Genomic DNA, 13,065 nt, shown 5'->3' with positions numbered 1-13,065 from the left:
TAGACGGCGCCACTGTTACCACTAGTATTACGGGTTTTATTTGTACCATCCCATAGATAATGTCTATGCCTCTTTATTAGCGTTTCCAATTTTACTAGAGATTATACATGCGTTCTATTTTACAGTGTTTTACATCTTGAGGACTAACCAGTCCCTTGCCAAAGCAGGGTTTTGCCTTTGCAAGTGCCCAGCTACTCCCGCGATTGGTCCTTGTGTTTGGTGTCCGCCTAGCCAAATCTTGGGTCCAGCATAATGCTCGATGAAGCCATCTGGACCAGAGACGATGAATAAGTTCTTTCCGGGCGTGGTTCCCGCAGGCGGTTCGCAGACACAGCCAGGTCCCTCCGATAGTGCGAATTCAGAGGCGTGGACATGCATCGCCTGGTCGTGGAATCGACAGCCCGCGTTGAAGGAAGCTACAGTTCCAGGAGAAGCCGTAATAGTACTGTTGATGTCCTTATCTTGGAAGCGTGTTCCCTCCTCGTCAACAACGACTTGTATTCTCAGACGATCGCCATACGTCTTCTTAAGATCTTGTAGACGCTTGGTCACAGGACTGGGACTCTCAACCTCGAGACCCAATGCTGTTGGCCTTTTTCCCTGCCAGAACTTCCATGATGATGAACTTGGAAAAGCACTGTTTTGTACTTCCTCTCGCTTCCTCACGGCCCAGAGCAAGTCAACACTTGACTTCTCATTCGCTTCTAACACGGCCTTTGCAGCCTGAATGCCAGGAACAACACCCGTTCCACCAGCAAGAAAGACAAGGCGAGAGTGCTCTCCCAACCGCTCAGCAAGCTCAAAACCCACGTGAGGGCCGCGCAGGAAGACATCATCGCCAACCCGTCTCCGGCCTAGATAATTCGACATTTCTCCATCGCCAACAGCGCGGATATAAAAGCGCAGCGTACCATCTGTTGGATCCTCGCTGGATAGCGGCGGGAGAGGCGTATAGTGCCGCGAGATCTGCACCTCGGGCTGCTTGAACTCAACAGACCAGAGAGGGTTCTTCCATTGACTATCCGAAGGATTGAGATAAGGTAAGGAAGGATTTGGTGTCCGTGGCACGGCCGTTATGACGAATGAGGTTGGTGAGATGGCCTCGCGGGCTGTGATGGCGTAGGGGACGAATGTTATGTCATTGAGGGTGTTTGGTCGAGAGGGTGGCGTGAGGAGGTAACAGCCGCCGCTAACGAGAACTATTCCGACTAATATTAATGAAGGGAATATTCGTGCTTGAAGAGGAGCGGGAAAGTTCGGTTTGTGAGAGGCGTATCGTTGGGTTGGTGTGATGGATGGGTTTGGTGATGTTTTGAGAGTTCTGGCTTTTGAAGCAGATAGCTGACTGTTTATTTGGCCACATCGAGTGAAATTTCTCCCAGTATATGTTCCAGTTCGCGAGAGATTTGGGAGTATCCTTGTTGTAGCTCTCATCATGTCGAGTCTTGATTGCAAGTCAAGTTTTGCTCTTACAGATTTCTCATGCAATTAAGAAAAACTGACACTGAGGTTGGGAGAGTATAAAGTCAAGAAGCAATAAAATAAGTTTATGTTCTCGGTGAGGCTAATTTTCCTTCATGGCCGGGTCGTCGTTGAATATCAAAAAGCGTCCTTAAAATTCTTGTAACAAAAACTCAAGATGGATTTCCAATTTCGGTCACGTGGGTCCTTGAATCGCCTCAACTGATACACATCGTCATTGATAAACACAACTTCTGAATTAAGAATGAGATTATTTCATATCCAATGACCCTTTAGATGTAATTAGATATAAAACTCCATGTTGCCAGAGTCTATATATGTCTACAATACCTGGGTATCCAGCGTCTATCTATGTATAACTATCTTACACTTATATCCTCAGCATATTTCGCTGAGCATCGATTCCTCCTCTAAACATATCCGCAACCACATTTCCCTTTAAAATGGTTTCTTTCACGATACCCTCCACGTTTTTGGGATCTACCCTTCCATACCATATCCCATGTCCGGCCAATGGATGCGGCTCGCTGCCCATCTTTAGGTCAGGAGGTAGATAGATGATAACATTGCCTGCAAACTTGTGCCCTCCAATATGGCTGATCATACCAATCCTGGCCGACGTCTTTTCCTCACCAGCTTCGCCCTGTATTCTCTGCATTTCATTAAGATTAATCTGCACAGGCCCATGCTGAACATCAAATCCCTCTTTCTCCAACTTCTCCTCAAACTCAGTCGCTAGGATAGGCGCCATGATGCCGCATCGCGCATCACGTCCAGTGTGTCCACAAATCAGCACCAAAATATCGCGGACATCTTGAACTCCAGGAAGAAGTCCCTGATAACCCTCTTTGCGGGTCAAACGGTCTCGATGTATAGGCGACAGACCGTCATGCATGCGGTGGAGCTTCTCAGGGAGTAAAAAACCCTTGACTAGAGCTTCTACACTGTCAAACGACACCCGTGGGAGGAACGGAATGTATTTGAAGCTGGGTAGTAGATAAGCAGACGTTGTCTGGAGTTGAGGACGTGGTGATGTAGAGCTAGGAAACGAAGAGTTGAGAACAGAAACATTATGAAACGGCTGAAAGGAATTAGCAAGATAGTTCACATATAGTGTAAGGAAAATACCAACATCACTATAAGTTCCACCCCGACCAAACAACTCCTTGAGATCCGCAGCGAGACAATCACCGTCATTGTCATCCTCTATCCTCGACGGCCAGTCTGCATTTCCAGTACATACGAGCACATGTTCGGCATACCCAGCAATTGCACCTTTGAGAGGCCCCTCACGATCAAGAGGCAGATCATCAGGCATTTTGGGAGGCTCAGCACAGCCACATGTTGGCTCTGGACATGTTGGAACAGTGTTGAATGGCGGCGGAGGCGGAGGTCGTGTTTGCCTAGTGCGTTGCGCGTATGCTCTCCGAGGTATGAGAGATAACCTGGAGATACATCTCTGTGTGAGGTTTATTGACGGCCGCAAAGGCATGGTAAGAATATGGAAAAATGAGACTGTTGTCGTGTATCTCGTGAGTGAAATTTCGTTACTAAATCCGCAAGTGACTAGATAAGAAAATGAATAGACCGAATATCGCGGCCGGGGTATTACGATATCTACAACAGGTACATCATCGTTTTTTCGGAGGCGAACAAGATATAAAATCCCCCACTTCCCGGAAGATTCGGCCCCCACGCTTCAACGACTAATACATGCAATGAATGAATGTTGCGTCAACCAAGGCTTGAATTAAACTATATAGTTGAGAACGAACAATTTGTGTCGCTGGAAAAGCATGTCTTGTATAATGAAACTTGAAACTAAACTGGCTAATACCCTCCAATCCAACTCCCATCACTAACCATTCCAAATGCTGCGTACAATCTATTCATTAACACCGCAATGCAAGCTCTTAAATATGCAATGAAACCCTATTCAAAACACTGTTATACCAAGCCTTGCGGCTCTCTCACCTCTTGGCCCTCTCGGGCCATACTCCACACCATGTACTAACAATGAACTAGTCAAAGTCTTAGAATCCTGGCGCACCCTTCTGGTCGCAGTATCCCGGATGCTTAGGATCAGCGGTGGCCCAGCTCATCGCAGTGAGAGTTGTTGCATATGCCATCGCAACGAATCCAAAGATGCAAAGCGCGATATCGGCCACTCTCCAAAACTTCGTACGGGCAATGGCCTTGTAGTGAAGCATAGGCTGAGAAAGTTAGCAAAGCACACTCGAAGGGCGATGGTTTTTACTCACAGGATAGATAAAGACAAGAGGGATACAGGCAAAGTTACCAACAAGCGCAACGAACTTGTCCAGATGGTCGGCTCCAAGCCAAGCAATGGATGCGCACAGCATCACAACAAAGAAACGGAACACGTTCTTCTGCCACTTGACCCAAGGGTTGTACTTGCCACTGCGAGTGAAAAGCTCTGTCTCGGCAATACGGATAGCAGGGAAGATTTGCAGTGGTGTAGACAGAAGAATGGCAACAGAGTACAAGAACTGAACGCCGTTGACCATCTTGTTGTCCTGAGGCAAGTTGAGCAGTACGACAGTCTCAGTGTGAGATCCATATGCGGCATATGAGATGGCACCCATGCCGATGAAGAGAACTGTGATGATGATCATGACAATGAGAAGAACGCGAGGGAACTTTTCCGGATGTCTCATTGACTCCTGGACAGGAATGATGAGACCGATTCCTTCGAAAGTGAAGATGGCGGTTCCGATAAACAGAGTCCAGTCCTTCTTGTTGAACATGATGATGTCGGCAATACCGTTTTGGTTGAGGGTCAAGATATCGTAGTACAGAAGATAAGCCAAACCAATCAGAATGAAGGCGTCTGCGACCAGAGCAGTAAACGCCAGCTTTCCAATGTCTCGCAAAAGAGCAAAAGGCAGGAAGATGATCATTTGGATGAGGATGAGCCACTGGATGCTGATGGAAGATTTGCAATCGGAAACAGCCCGCACAAAAGCTTGCAAGTTGGCAGCCGTAAAGACAGTATAAGCCGCTACGAATCCAATTTGACTGATGACAATGGAGCTTAGGATGAGTGTACGCATTTTCTTGCCGTACAGTGCACCGCCCAAGTCACCAAAAGAACCGCCAATCTTGAGTTGTGTCTTGACGAGAAGCACGAAACAGTAGTAACTGAGGGCAGCGACTCCAAAAAGGATCAGGTTGCTAAAGAGCATGCCTCCATTGAGGTAGGCGCGAGGCAGGAAGAGAACACCAGTGCCAACAAACGACTTGAGAAGCAGCAAAGCAGCGTTCATAGGACTGTTGTTACCACTACCGCCACGAACCTTGCGCTTACGTCGGCGTCGTGACGGTGTCAACAAGGCACTATCTTCCATTGGCTCTCGCTCGTCGTCGGAATTGTATTCGTCGGAGTCTTCTCCAGATGAGAAGTACTCGTTTGGTCCGAGGTTTTCGTCATCCTCCTCCAACTCTTCACCAGCAAAGTGTCCATAGATGGAAAGGAACTCGAGGAAACTCGATGTGAACAATCTTTGCTGGCCAGGTGCTGGGGAGTTGTGGCCATCCTCGAGATGGCCGTGGGGGCCAGGGCTTTGGACAGACCGACGAAGATGGTTTCGACGGAAACCACCCGGGACCTTTATCGAGTTGATGTCGAGTACTTCGGCTTCTGGCTCAGGTCGTCCGAGATCGAAACTCTTGCTGCGGTTGTATTTCGCCCGTGCCTCTGCCTGCTCAGTCCACTTGTAGATGCCTCGGGTGACATCACCTCCTTGTAAGCGCAAACTGGAGAATTCGTCTTCATTCAGGCCGGCGCCACCAATATCGGCTGGCTGCTTGCCCTTCGTGTTACCTTGGATCGAGGACTCTTCTGAAGTCGGGTTCTCGTCTGAAGGCTGAACCAGGTGGCGCTTCACAATCTCAGGATCCTCATAAGGCGCACTAGTACCCAGCGCATTCTGAGAGCGTGAATTGAAAGAGCCATAATTTGTTGGCGTCCCCGAATTCCGAGCGCCCAGAAGAGGAGATTGCGAGCGAATAGGAGGAGTGCTAACACGAGCAGCAGGAGTGCCGTGTCGTGGAGGAGATTGGCCTATAGAGTTGGAAAGAGCGGCAGCAAGAGCAGACACACCAGGGCCTTGCATACTGGTTCCTGTCCCGGGCAGCTGGCTCAGGTCATCGAGGTTATCGGAACGCGAGGCGGCATCAGGTCGAGGAGTACCTCCCACAGGAGGCGTAGTTCCAAACTGGCTAGGAATGGGAGAAGCCAGACGCGCCGTCAAATCTGCTCGAGGTACCGAAGCGGAAATCGATCGGGGTCGGAAGCTGGAAGGCGACGAGGACCTGGGGGGTTGATCCGAAGGGATTCTCGACGGGGAGGCCATCTTGTGCTCGATTGAAAGTGGGACAGGCCTTATCGCATAGTATGTACAGCGTTGACAATAAAAGTTCCGTGTCGCGCAGAACGGTGTTGACGCAGGATCCTAGTCGGTATATAGATGCCCAGCAACAAAACAATACGTCTGTGATGATAAAGCTGAAGAAATGATTAGACAGCAAAGAAAAGAATGACGACAAAGAATAAGAGAAACAGTCTCGGGGACGGAGATTATATCAAGAAGTCACGAGTGGTCGGATGACAGATTCGATTCAATTGAGTCAGGTCGTACTGGAATTTCTGTTTGGAGAAAGAGGATTGGGTTGGATTGGAAAGATAAGGGCTTGTGCATGCTTCGGGCCTGCAGGCTGTCGCCTGTCGCTTGTCGCCTGGGCTTGCGTGGGCTTGCGCGGGCGGCTTGGAGCTGCCCTGAACGGTGAAGCTTAGACGCAGGGAAGTCTAGGCTCTGGGGTCTGGTGACTAGGTAAGGTTAAGGGCAGTTGCCGGGTCGGAGCTAGGCTATTAGTGGAGGGCATGAGTGAAGACACGGCGGAGACACTGGAGACGAGATGGAACCTATGAATATCGGCAGGTGAAAATACATATGCACCTGCTACATATGTACAGTACTAGGTAAGCACATTGAAATGGAAATCTAATGGAGTATGCACCTGCAACCTTATCGTTATCTTCTGACTGAGGAGTTTGGTGTTACTAGGTACCTACCAACTCGGGCTTACAACCGTCGACTCACTTCTGCCCGGGTAGCAGTATGTAACGTGTCAGAATGTTGGTATTCTGATGTATCAGTGATCGACATCTCGTTTGTCTCGTTTGCATATGTTTTGTTGAGGCACAAAATGATTACCATTCTGTAGGTATTGGAGGATAACGACTGAGCCGCATAGAGGACATGTTCATGCTTACCTGCTGCATACAGTCTTCGTATCCCATAACTAGGCATTAATATTACTCAGCTTGACTTAGATGCTGCACCTCCAAACGATGATCCCTTTTGGCTTTACCCGTCCTGCCCGTCAGTTGGTGCGGCGGAGCGGGCACATTTCTCCAGTCACGCTCGGTGGGGGCGTCACGACCCTTGAGAATCGGGGGTCAGATGAATGAGGCGCATGTTTGCCATGTAAAAGTGATACCGGTATTTGGATATATCTAGCCTGGAGGATCTCGATCTGTATCTCGTTCACGGTGTTGCACTAAAATCACCAGATCTGGTCTACCCGTACTTGTTTACAGTAGTACCTGAGTATGGATAGTATCTACTCTGTTGTTATGGAACCATACCATCATGTGAACATAGCGTCCACTCCGCCTTCTCCGCTCCGAAGTGATAGACAGAGGAGAGGAGACTTTGAAGCTTGATATTCCAAGAGTGGATTCCGTATAGCCATGGCCTACGTCATGCTGTAGCACCCGCAGCGCCTATCGCGATACGATACTGCACTTGTGCTTCACTAACAAGCCATCAAAACACGCCAACTGCGCCGAATCTGCACATGATCCCCGACTTCCCCACAAAGAGAGAGTCATGAAGGTGGACTATCAATATTATTATCGCCAAGTCTTTGTTGTTGTGCTGTTGCGAGTTGCGAATAGATATATCTATCTTAGTACCTATCGTATGTCTTTTAGCTTATATCTATCACTCAGACCCACTGGAATGGATGGACTTTTAGCGCTGAATATATGTACCCGTGCTGATGGACCCTTGAAACATGCCTGCTAGGTGTAGCCCAGGCAAGTAATAGGTGCCCCAACATAGGTCCCCAGTCAGTGCCTTCATCAGTGACACCTTCGGCCTCCGGATGACCCCTTCTGTGAGCTCATCCTACAGAAGCCCCAGATCTGTTCAACAATGTCTGTCTCCCTTGGACATGTTGTGACGGCCTTGATTGGTTTCTGACAGTGGACGTTTTGGCCCGTATTATCCACACTCATCACCACACTAACCACACCCAATATGCAGCATGCGGGAGCCTTCAGCTTGAAATTCTCTTGGCATACAGAGGATTAACGACACACTATCCAATCGCTAAACGGCCCTTGGACAATACAATAGAAAATATCATCCATTGACGTCTACTATTTTGTTCTGTTCTTCTCCTCAAAAGCCTCACTTTGTCTCTTCCTCACCGTCTCAACATCTCTCTAGTCTAGTTCCTTCACCACACCGTCTCTCATGTGGGCCGTTGGTCGCTACTTCTAACCCCTCCCCTCGTCTCGTCTCGTCTCGTCTAATTGACTGACTGGCTGACTGACTTCTTCTCCCGACTGCATCATGACAACACCTCACCAGTCGGATGTCAAGGGCGTTGACAATGGGGGAGACCGTCACCGAAATAACACATCCGAGTCCAACGCCAGGCGACTATCAGTCACGATGGACTCACGCCACAGCCACAGCAACAAGCTGGGCAGCATATCGGGTGTCTACATCCCTGTTTTCCTCAATATCATGAGTATTCTCATGTTTTTGCGCTTTGGCCTCATCATTGGGAAAATCGGGTTTGTGGGCATCCTCGGTAAGCTACAGATTTCTAGGTCAGACACAAAGAACTAATCGTACCCCAGGATTGCTTGTCACTGCATACTCCATTGATCTGTTAACGACACTTTCCTTGTCGGCTATCGCTTCCAATGGCGAAGTCAAAGGAGGTGGTGCCTATTACCTCATTTCGAGGTCTCTAGGTCCCGAGTTTGGTGGTTCCATCGGCATCCTCTTCTATCTTGCCCAAGTCCTCAACGCAAGCATGAACGTTGTTGGTCTCATTGACTGTATCCGACTGAACCTGGGCCCAGCTTTCCCTGAAGGATATTGGACTAGCTATTTCCTCCAGACGGCCGCTCTACTCCTCTGCACTGGCCTGTGTTTCCTAGGATCTGCGACTTTCTCGAGAGCGTCCAACGCTTTGCTTGCAATCCTAAGCTTAGCCATCATCAGCATCCCCGTCTCGGCTATTTTCAAAACTCCCTTCCGTGATGAGGATCTTGGCATTCACTTCACTGGGCCCAGCTTTGATACCCTGACTGATAACTTTCTCCCTCATCTGAGTAGCCCTCACTTCAAGGGTCTTGAGACATTCCGTGATCTATTTGGCATCCTCTTCCCGTGAGATCCTGACCTACAATCCAGTATCGAATCCATACTAACGGTGGATTAGGGCTACTTCGGGTATCTTTGCGGGTGCATCCATGTCTGGCGATCTCAAAGACCCCAGCAGATCGATTCCTCATGGAACGTTGTGGGCGATGCTGACCACCTTTATCATCTATTTCGTCGTGATCCTTTCTCTGGCTGCGAGTACCACCCATGACTCTTTCTTGGCCAATGACAATGCCATCTCGCTCATCAACCTATCTCAGCCTGTGATCCTCGCAGGTGAATGCGCAGTCACCTTCTTCTCGGCTTTGATGGGTCTCATTGGTGCTTCTAAGCTGTTTCAGGCTTTCTCAAGAGACAAACTTCTTCCTGGCCTTGGCTTCTTTAGCAAAGGCACAAAGCATGGCGATGAACCGATATATGCTCTGCTCTTGACTTATGCCATTGCACAAGTGGCACTCTTTGCAGATCTCAACCAGATCGCTACCTTCATCTCGATGGGTTACCAGATGACATTTTTTGTCATGAACCTCGCATGTTTTCTCCTCAAGATTGGTTCTGCACCCAACTTTCGCCCGAGCTTCAAGTTCTTCACCTGGCAGACCGCATTTTTTGCTGGCATCTTGTCCGGCTTTGCCATGTTCTTCATCGACGTAACATACGCCACTGTGGCTATCACAGTGCTCGTCTTGCTCTTTCTGCTCATTCACTACCTGAGTCCTCCTAAGCACTGGGGTGATGTGAGCCAGAATCTGATCTACCATCAAGTGAGGAAGTATCTGCTACGTCTCAGGCCAGAACACATCAAGTTCTGGAGACCACATATTATACTTCTCATCAACAACCCCCGTCGGCAAACTAGGTTGATCCAATTTTGCAACTCGCTCAAGAAAGGCTCGCTGTATATCCTTGGGCATGTCATTGTGACTGACGATTTCAACTCTGGTGTCCATGAAGCCAGGCTCCAGCAGCACGCATGGACAAAGTACATTAGCGAGTTCTCCAAGATAAAAGCTTTTGTGCAGCTTACAATGTCTCCCACGATTACTTGGGGCATTCGAAACCTGATACTGTCTGCTGGACTTGGAGGTATGCGTCCAAATATTGCTGTGCTCGGCTTCTACAACATGGAAGACCTACGAAAGTCTAACCCGAGACTACGTGTGCCTGATGTCCCCGTCTCATTTTCAAGACAAATGCAGCGCCCACCCAAATCCAACGGCAAGGCTCCCGAAAGGCCCCGAAGACGTCGAGGAGACACATCAGCCAGACTCATGGAGGGCATACTCCCTACCGATGTCATTCGTACGGAGAAAATGATGTCGCCAAAGGAGTATTTGACCATTCTAGAAGATCTTGCCCTGCGGTATCGACTCAACATCGCAGTGGGATGTGGTTTTGATGCTCTAGAAACGCCACGAAAGGATGGCAGTAATACCAAAAAGTACCTTGACCTTTGGCCGATTCAGATGTCCGCTGAAGTGACGTCTGATGGCAAGAGCTTGCTGACTACAAACTTTGACACATGTGAGTAGAATACCTAGAAAGATCGGTTCCAAGCTTACAATTATAGACACTCTCATTCTTCAACTCGGACATATTCTACATAGTGTCCAGCTCTGGAAGCAAGTATATACACTACGAGTTATGGTGTTCGTGGAATACGAAAATGAAGTGCACGAAGAGCATGCCCGAGTCCTGGCACTTCTTGAAAAACTGCGAATTGATGCAGAAGTCAATGTTTTCTGTTTGTCATCGGGCGAGTTGAACACTTATGAAATCATTGTCAATGGTGTTGGCAATGACATAGACTGGGAGATCGTCGTAAACGATACACTTCGAAATGAAGAATGGTGGGACGATGTTCAGATGTACCGAGGACGCGCAGACAACATGACTTCAACTCAAGAGCTCGACCAGCTCGAACAGATTTATGATTCGACATCTGGAAGACCCGGCTTGTACAACCCCCATGAGGAGATATATGAACGCCGACGCCTAAGTACGACGGATGTTCCCGAGCTGCCACGACGGCCGGCTATTCGGATGCTGTCCAAGATGGGTGTCAGCATGGGGATCCATACACATCATCTGCCGGACGATGCATTAGACGAAACAAGTAGCGAAGACGACGAAACAGAAGATTCCCCAACAGATCTTATTGAAGATGAGGAGATGGGGTATAGCTCTATGTTAGATCATGACGCCGGCGACGAAGCCAGCATCGGCCCGAGTGATTCGGTGCATCAGCCATTGTTGGCGCGTGGTGAATCGCATGACAAGGACGGCAGAGTTCGTGGCGACTTTTGGGAAAGGTTTGGCCGGCGTTCCAAGTCTGATACCGTTGGAGATGCGACGGCTACATCGTACGGCACCATGTCATCGACTGCAACGGTAAAAGGCGTTGGGGGAGTCGAAACATCGCAGACGGCATCTGCTTCTCAGTCAACAAATGAGCGGCCACACCACGAAAGCACAGATTCTGCCCCTGCAGATATTCCCTCTTTGGTCTCACGGGACTCTCTGGGACATTCTGCTGCATATTCTCGTACGCGTCCGGCAAGCCCTTCGCGAGAGGATACCGTACGCCCATACCGCAGTGGCACAACAACACCAGGAAGGCCGACTCTCTCCAGGCAATCTTCGGCCGTGAAGTTCTCTAGTCGTCCGGTCCCCGAGACAAAGATTGTCACCTCAGAGGCGGAAGGATCCACGCTTAGCTTTGCACCGCCCTCTAGTACAGATTCAGAAACACCAAAAGCTGGGCAGTATCGACCGAGCTATTCAAGGCAGTCTTCTCTAGGCAACCATCCGAGCAAATCACGGCCCAGTACACAAGTAACGTCTGGTGAGAACGAGAGCAAGAAAATCTCTTTTGCGGAGCAGCCTGATTACGAGCCATATTCGGCCCATCATTCTCGGTTCCATTCGCGACGTAGTTCTCGAGGATCTACACAGTACGGAGGCGAATCATTTGATCAAATACCCGAAATGCTCGAGAGATACCGATTAAGCTCTCACCTAGAGGAGGAGGCGCAGGAACCAGGTTACACACCCCAGGACTTGGAGCTGTCGTTCAACGAGCTGCCAAGCAGAGCTCAGCACCTCATTGTCAACGAATTGATGCGTCAACATTCCAAAGGCACTGCTGTACTGCTCAGCACTCTACCTATTCCTACAGAGGGCACTTGCTTGGATGATGCGGCAACTATACAGTATTTGTCCGATGTTGAAGTTCTTTGCAATGAGCTACCACCAACACTATTGGTGCTTAGCAACAATATGACAGTGACTGTCAACCTTTAGATACATTCCATCAATCAAACAATCAATTGAAGCAAGCAATCCAGCAAGCGATGAATTAACAAAAGCCGCAATATTCCCATAATTGACAGCTAGTTTAGCACGGATCGGATCAGACTACTCTGGCCATGTGCACGGTCTAAGTGAGCGAAAAAAAAAAGCACAGAAACACACATACACACACACACACCAAGGACAATGTTCTCCAACAAAGATGGCGCAAGCCGAGTCATGACCAACAAAGAATGGCAAAGATTGCTAGCCAGGAACAGCCTTGGGAAAGCTTTTTCAGGTACAGGACCCAAGGGTCGGCCAACAAATTAGACTGAACCTTTGATCAAAAGACCTCGATATAGTTTTCTGTGAATTCTTGCAAGTCCTCTTAGATTCAGGGGCCATTCTTACTGGAATGGTCTCGATGTCCTGCTATACATGAATTGTGGATAAGCATTAATTTTTGGTGGCTTGCTGCCATGAATCATGGGCCACATGGCTCACCACGCCGTCCTCTTCTCTTCGGCCATTCTCTCGTCAACTGGAATCGATTAACGAGACTGGGATGTATTTACGAGGGATTATGACCGGGCTTGTGCTCCTGCTCCTGCTCGGGTTCCCTGTCTCTTTGGACGAGATGGCTGAGCTGAGCTAGGCTGGCCTCTCAGGTCCAAGCACAAACCTCGTGTCACCCAAACCGCATTCTTGGGATGCAAACTCTTTGTGGTGAGCCGTGCCGTGTTCCCACCATCTTTGACGTCTTGTAGAACACACTACGTACGTGCTACGCAAGCCCAAA

The 13,065-nt window shown here is 49.0% G+C and overlaps 4 protein-coding genes across 4 annotated transcripts; 1 reads left to right on the top strand and 3 right to left on the bottom strand.

Moving 5' to 3' along the window:
- Nucleotides 1-129: 129 nt before the first annotated feature.
- On the bottom strand, nucleotides 130-1,437 carry FGSG_12694 (uncharacterized protein; the record flags this gene model as incomplete). Its single annotated transcript, XM_011325349.1, has 1 exon — nucleotides 130-1,437. One exon carries the CDS (start codon nucleotides 1,435-1,437, stop codon nucleotides 130-132), a length of 1,308 nt encoding a protein of 435 aa, XP_011323651.1.
- A 415-nt stretch (nucleotides 1,438-1,852) lies between these two features.
- On the bottom strand, nucleotides 1,853-2,974 carry FGSG_12693 (uncharacterized protein; the record flags this gene model as incomplete). Its single annotated transcript, XM_011325348.1, has 1 exon — nucleotides 1,853-2,974. The coding sequence occupies one exon, from the start codon at nucleotides 2,972-2,974 to the stop codon at nucleotides 1,853-1,855; it is 1,122 nt and encodes a 373-aa protein (XP_011323650.1).
- A 541-nt stretch (nucleotides 2,975-3,515) lies between these two features.
- On the bottom strand, nucleotides 3,516-5,858 carry FGSG_12692 (uncharacterized protein; the record flags this gene model as incomplete). Its single annotated transcript, XM_011325347.1, has 2 exons — nucleotides 3,516-3,695; nucleotides 3,744-5,858. The coding sequence occupies 2 exons, from the start codon at nucleotides 5,856-5,858 to the stop codon at nucleotides 3,516-3,518; spliced, it is 2,295 nt and encodes a 764-aa protein (XP_011323649.1).
- Nucleotides 5,859-8,147: 2,289 nt separating this feature from the next.
- FGSG_05147 (uncharacterized protein) lies at nucleotides 8,148-12,275 on the top strand (the record flags this gene model as incomplete). Its single annotated transcript, XM_011325346.1, has 4 exons — nucleotides 8,148-8,391; nucleotides 8,441-8,978; nucleotides 9,031-10,496; nucleotides 10,543-12,275. The coding sequence occupies 4 exons, from the start codon at nucleotides 8,148-8,150 to the stop codon at nucleotides 12,273-12,275; spliced, it is 3,981 nt and encodes a 1,326-aa protein (XP_011323648.1).
- Nucleotides 12,276-13,065: the final 790 nt, after the last annotated feature.

Source organism: Fusarium graminearum, chromosome 3, assembly GCF_000240135.3.
Source record: "Fusarium graminearum PH-1 chromosome 3, whole genome shotgun sequence".
NCBI classification, from domain to species: domain Eukaryota; kingdom Fungi; phylum Ascomycota; class Sordariomycetes; order Hypocreales; family Nectriaceae; genus Fusarium; species Fusarium graminearum.
This window is presented reverse-complemented; position numbering and strand designations above follow the sequence as displayed.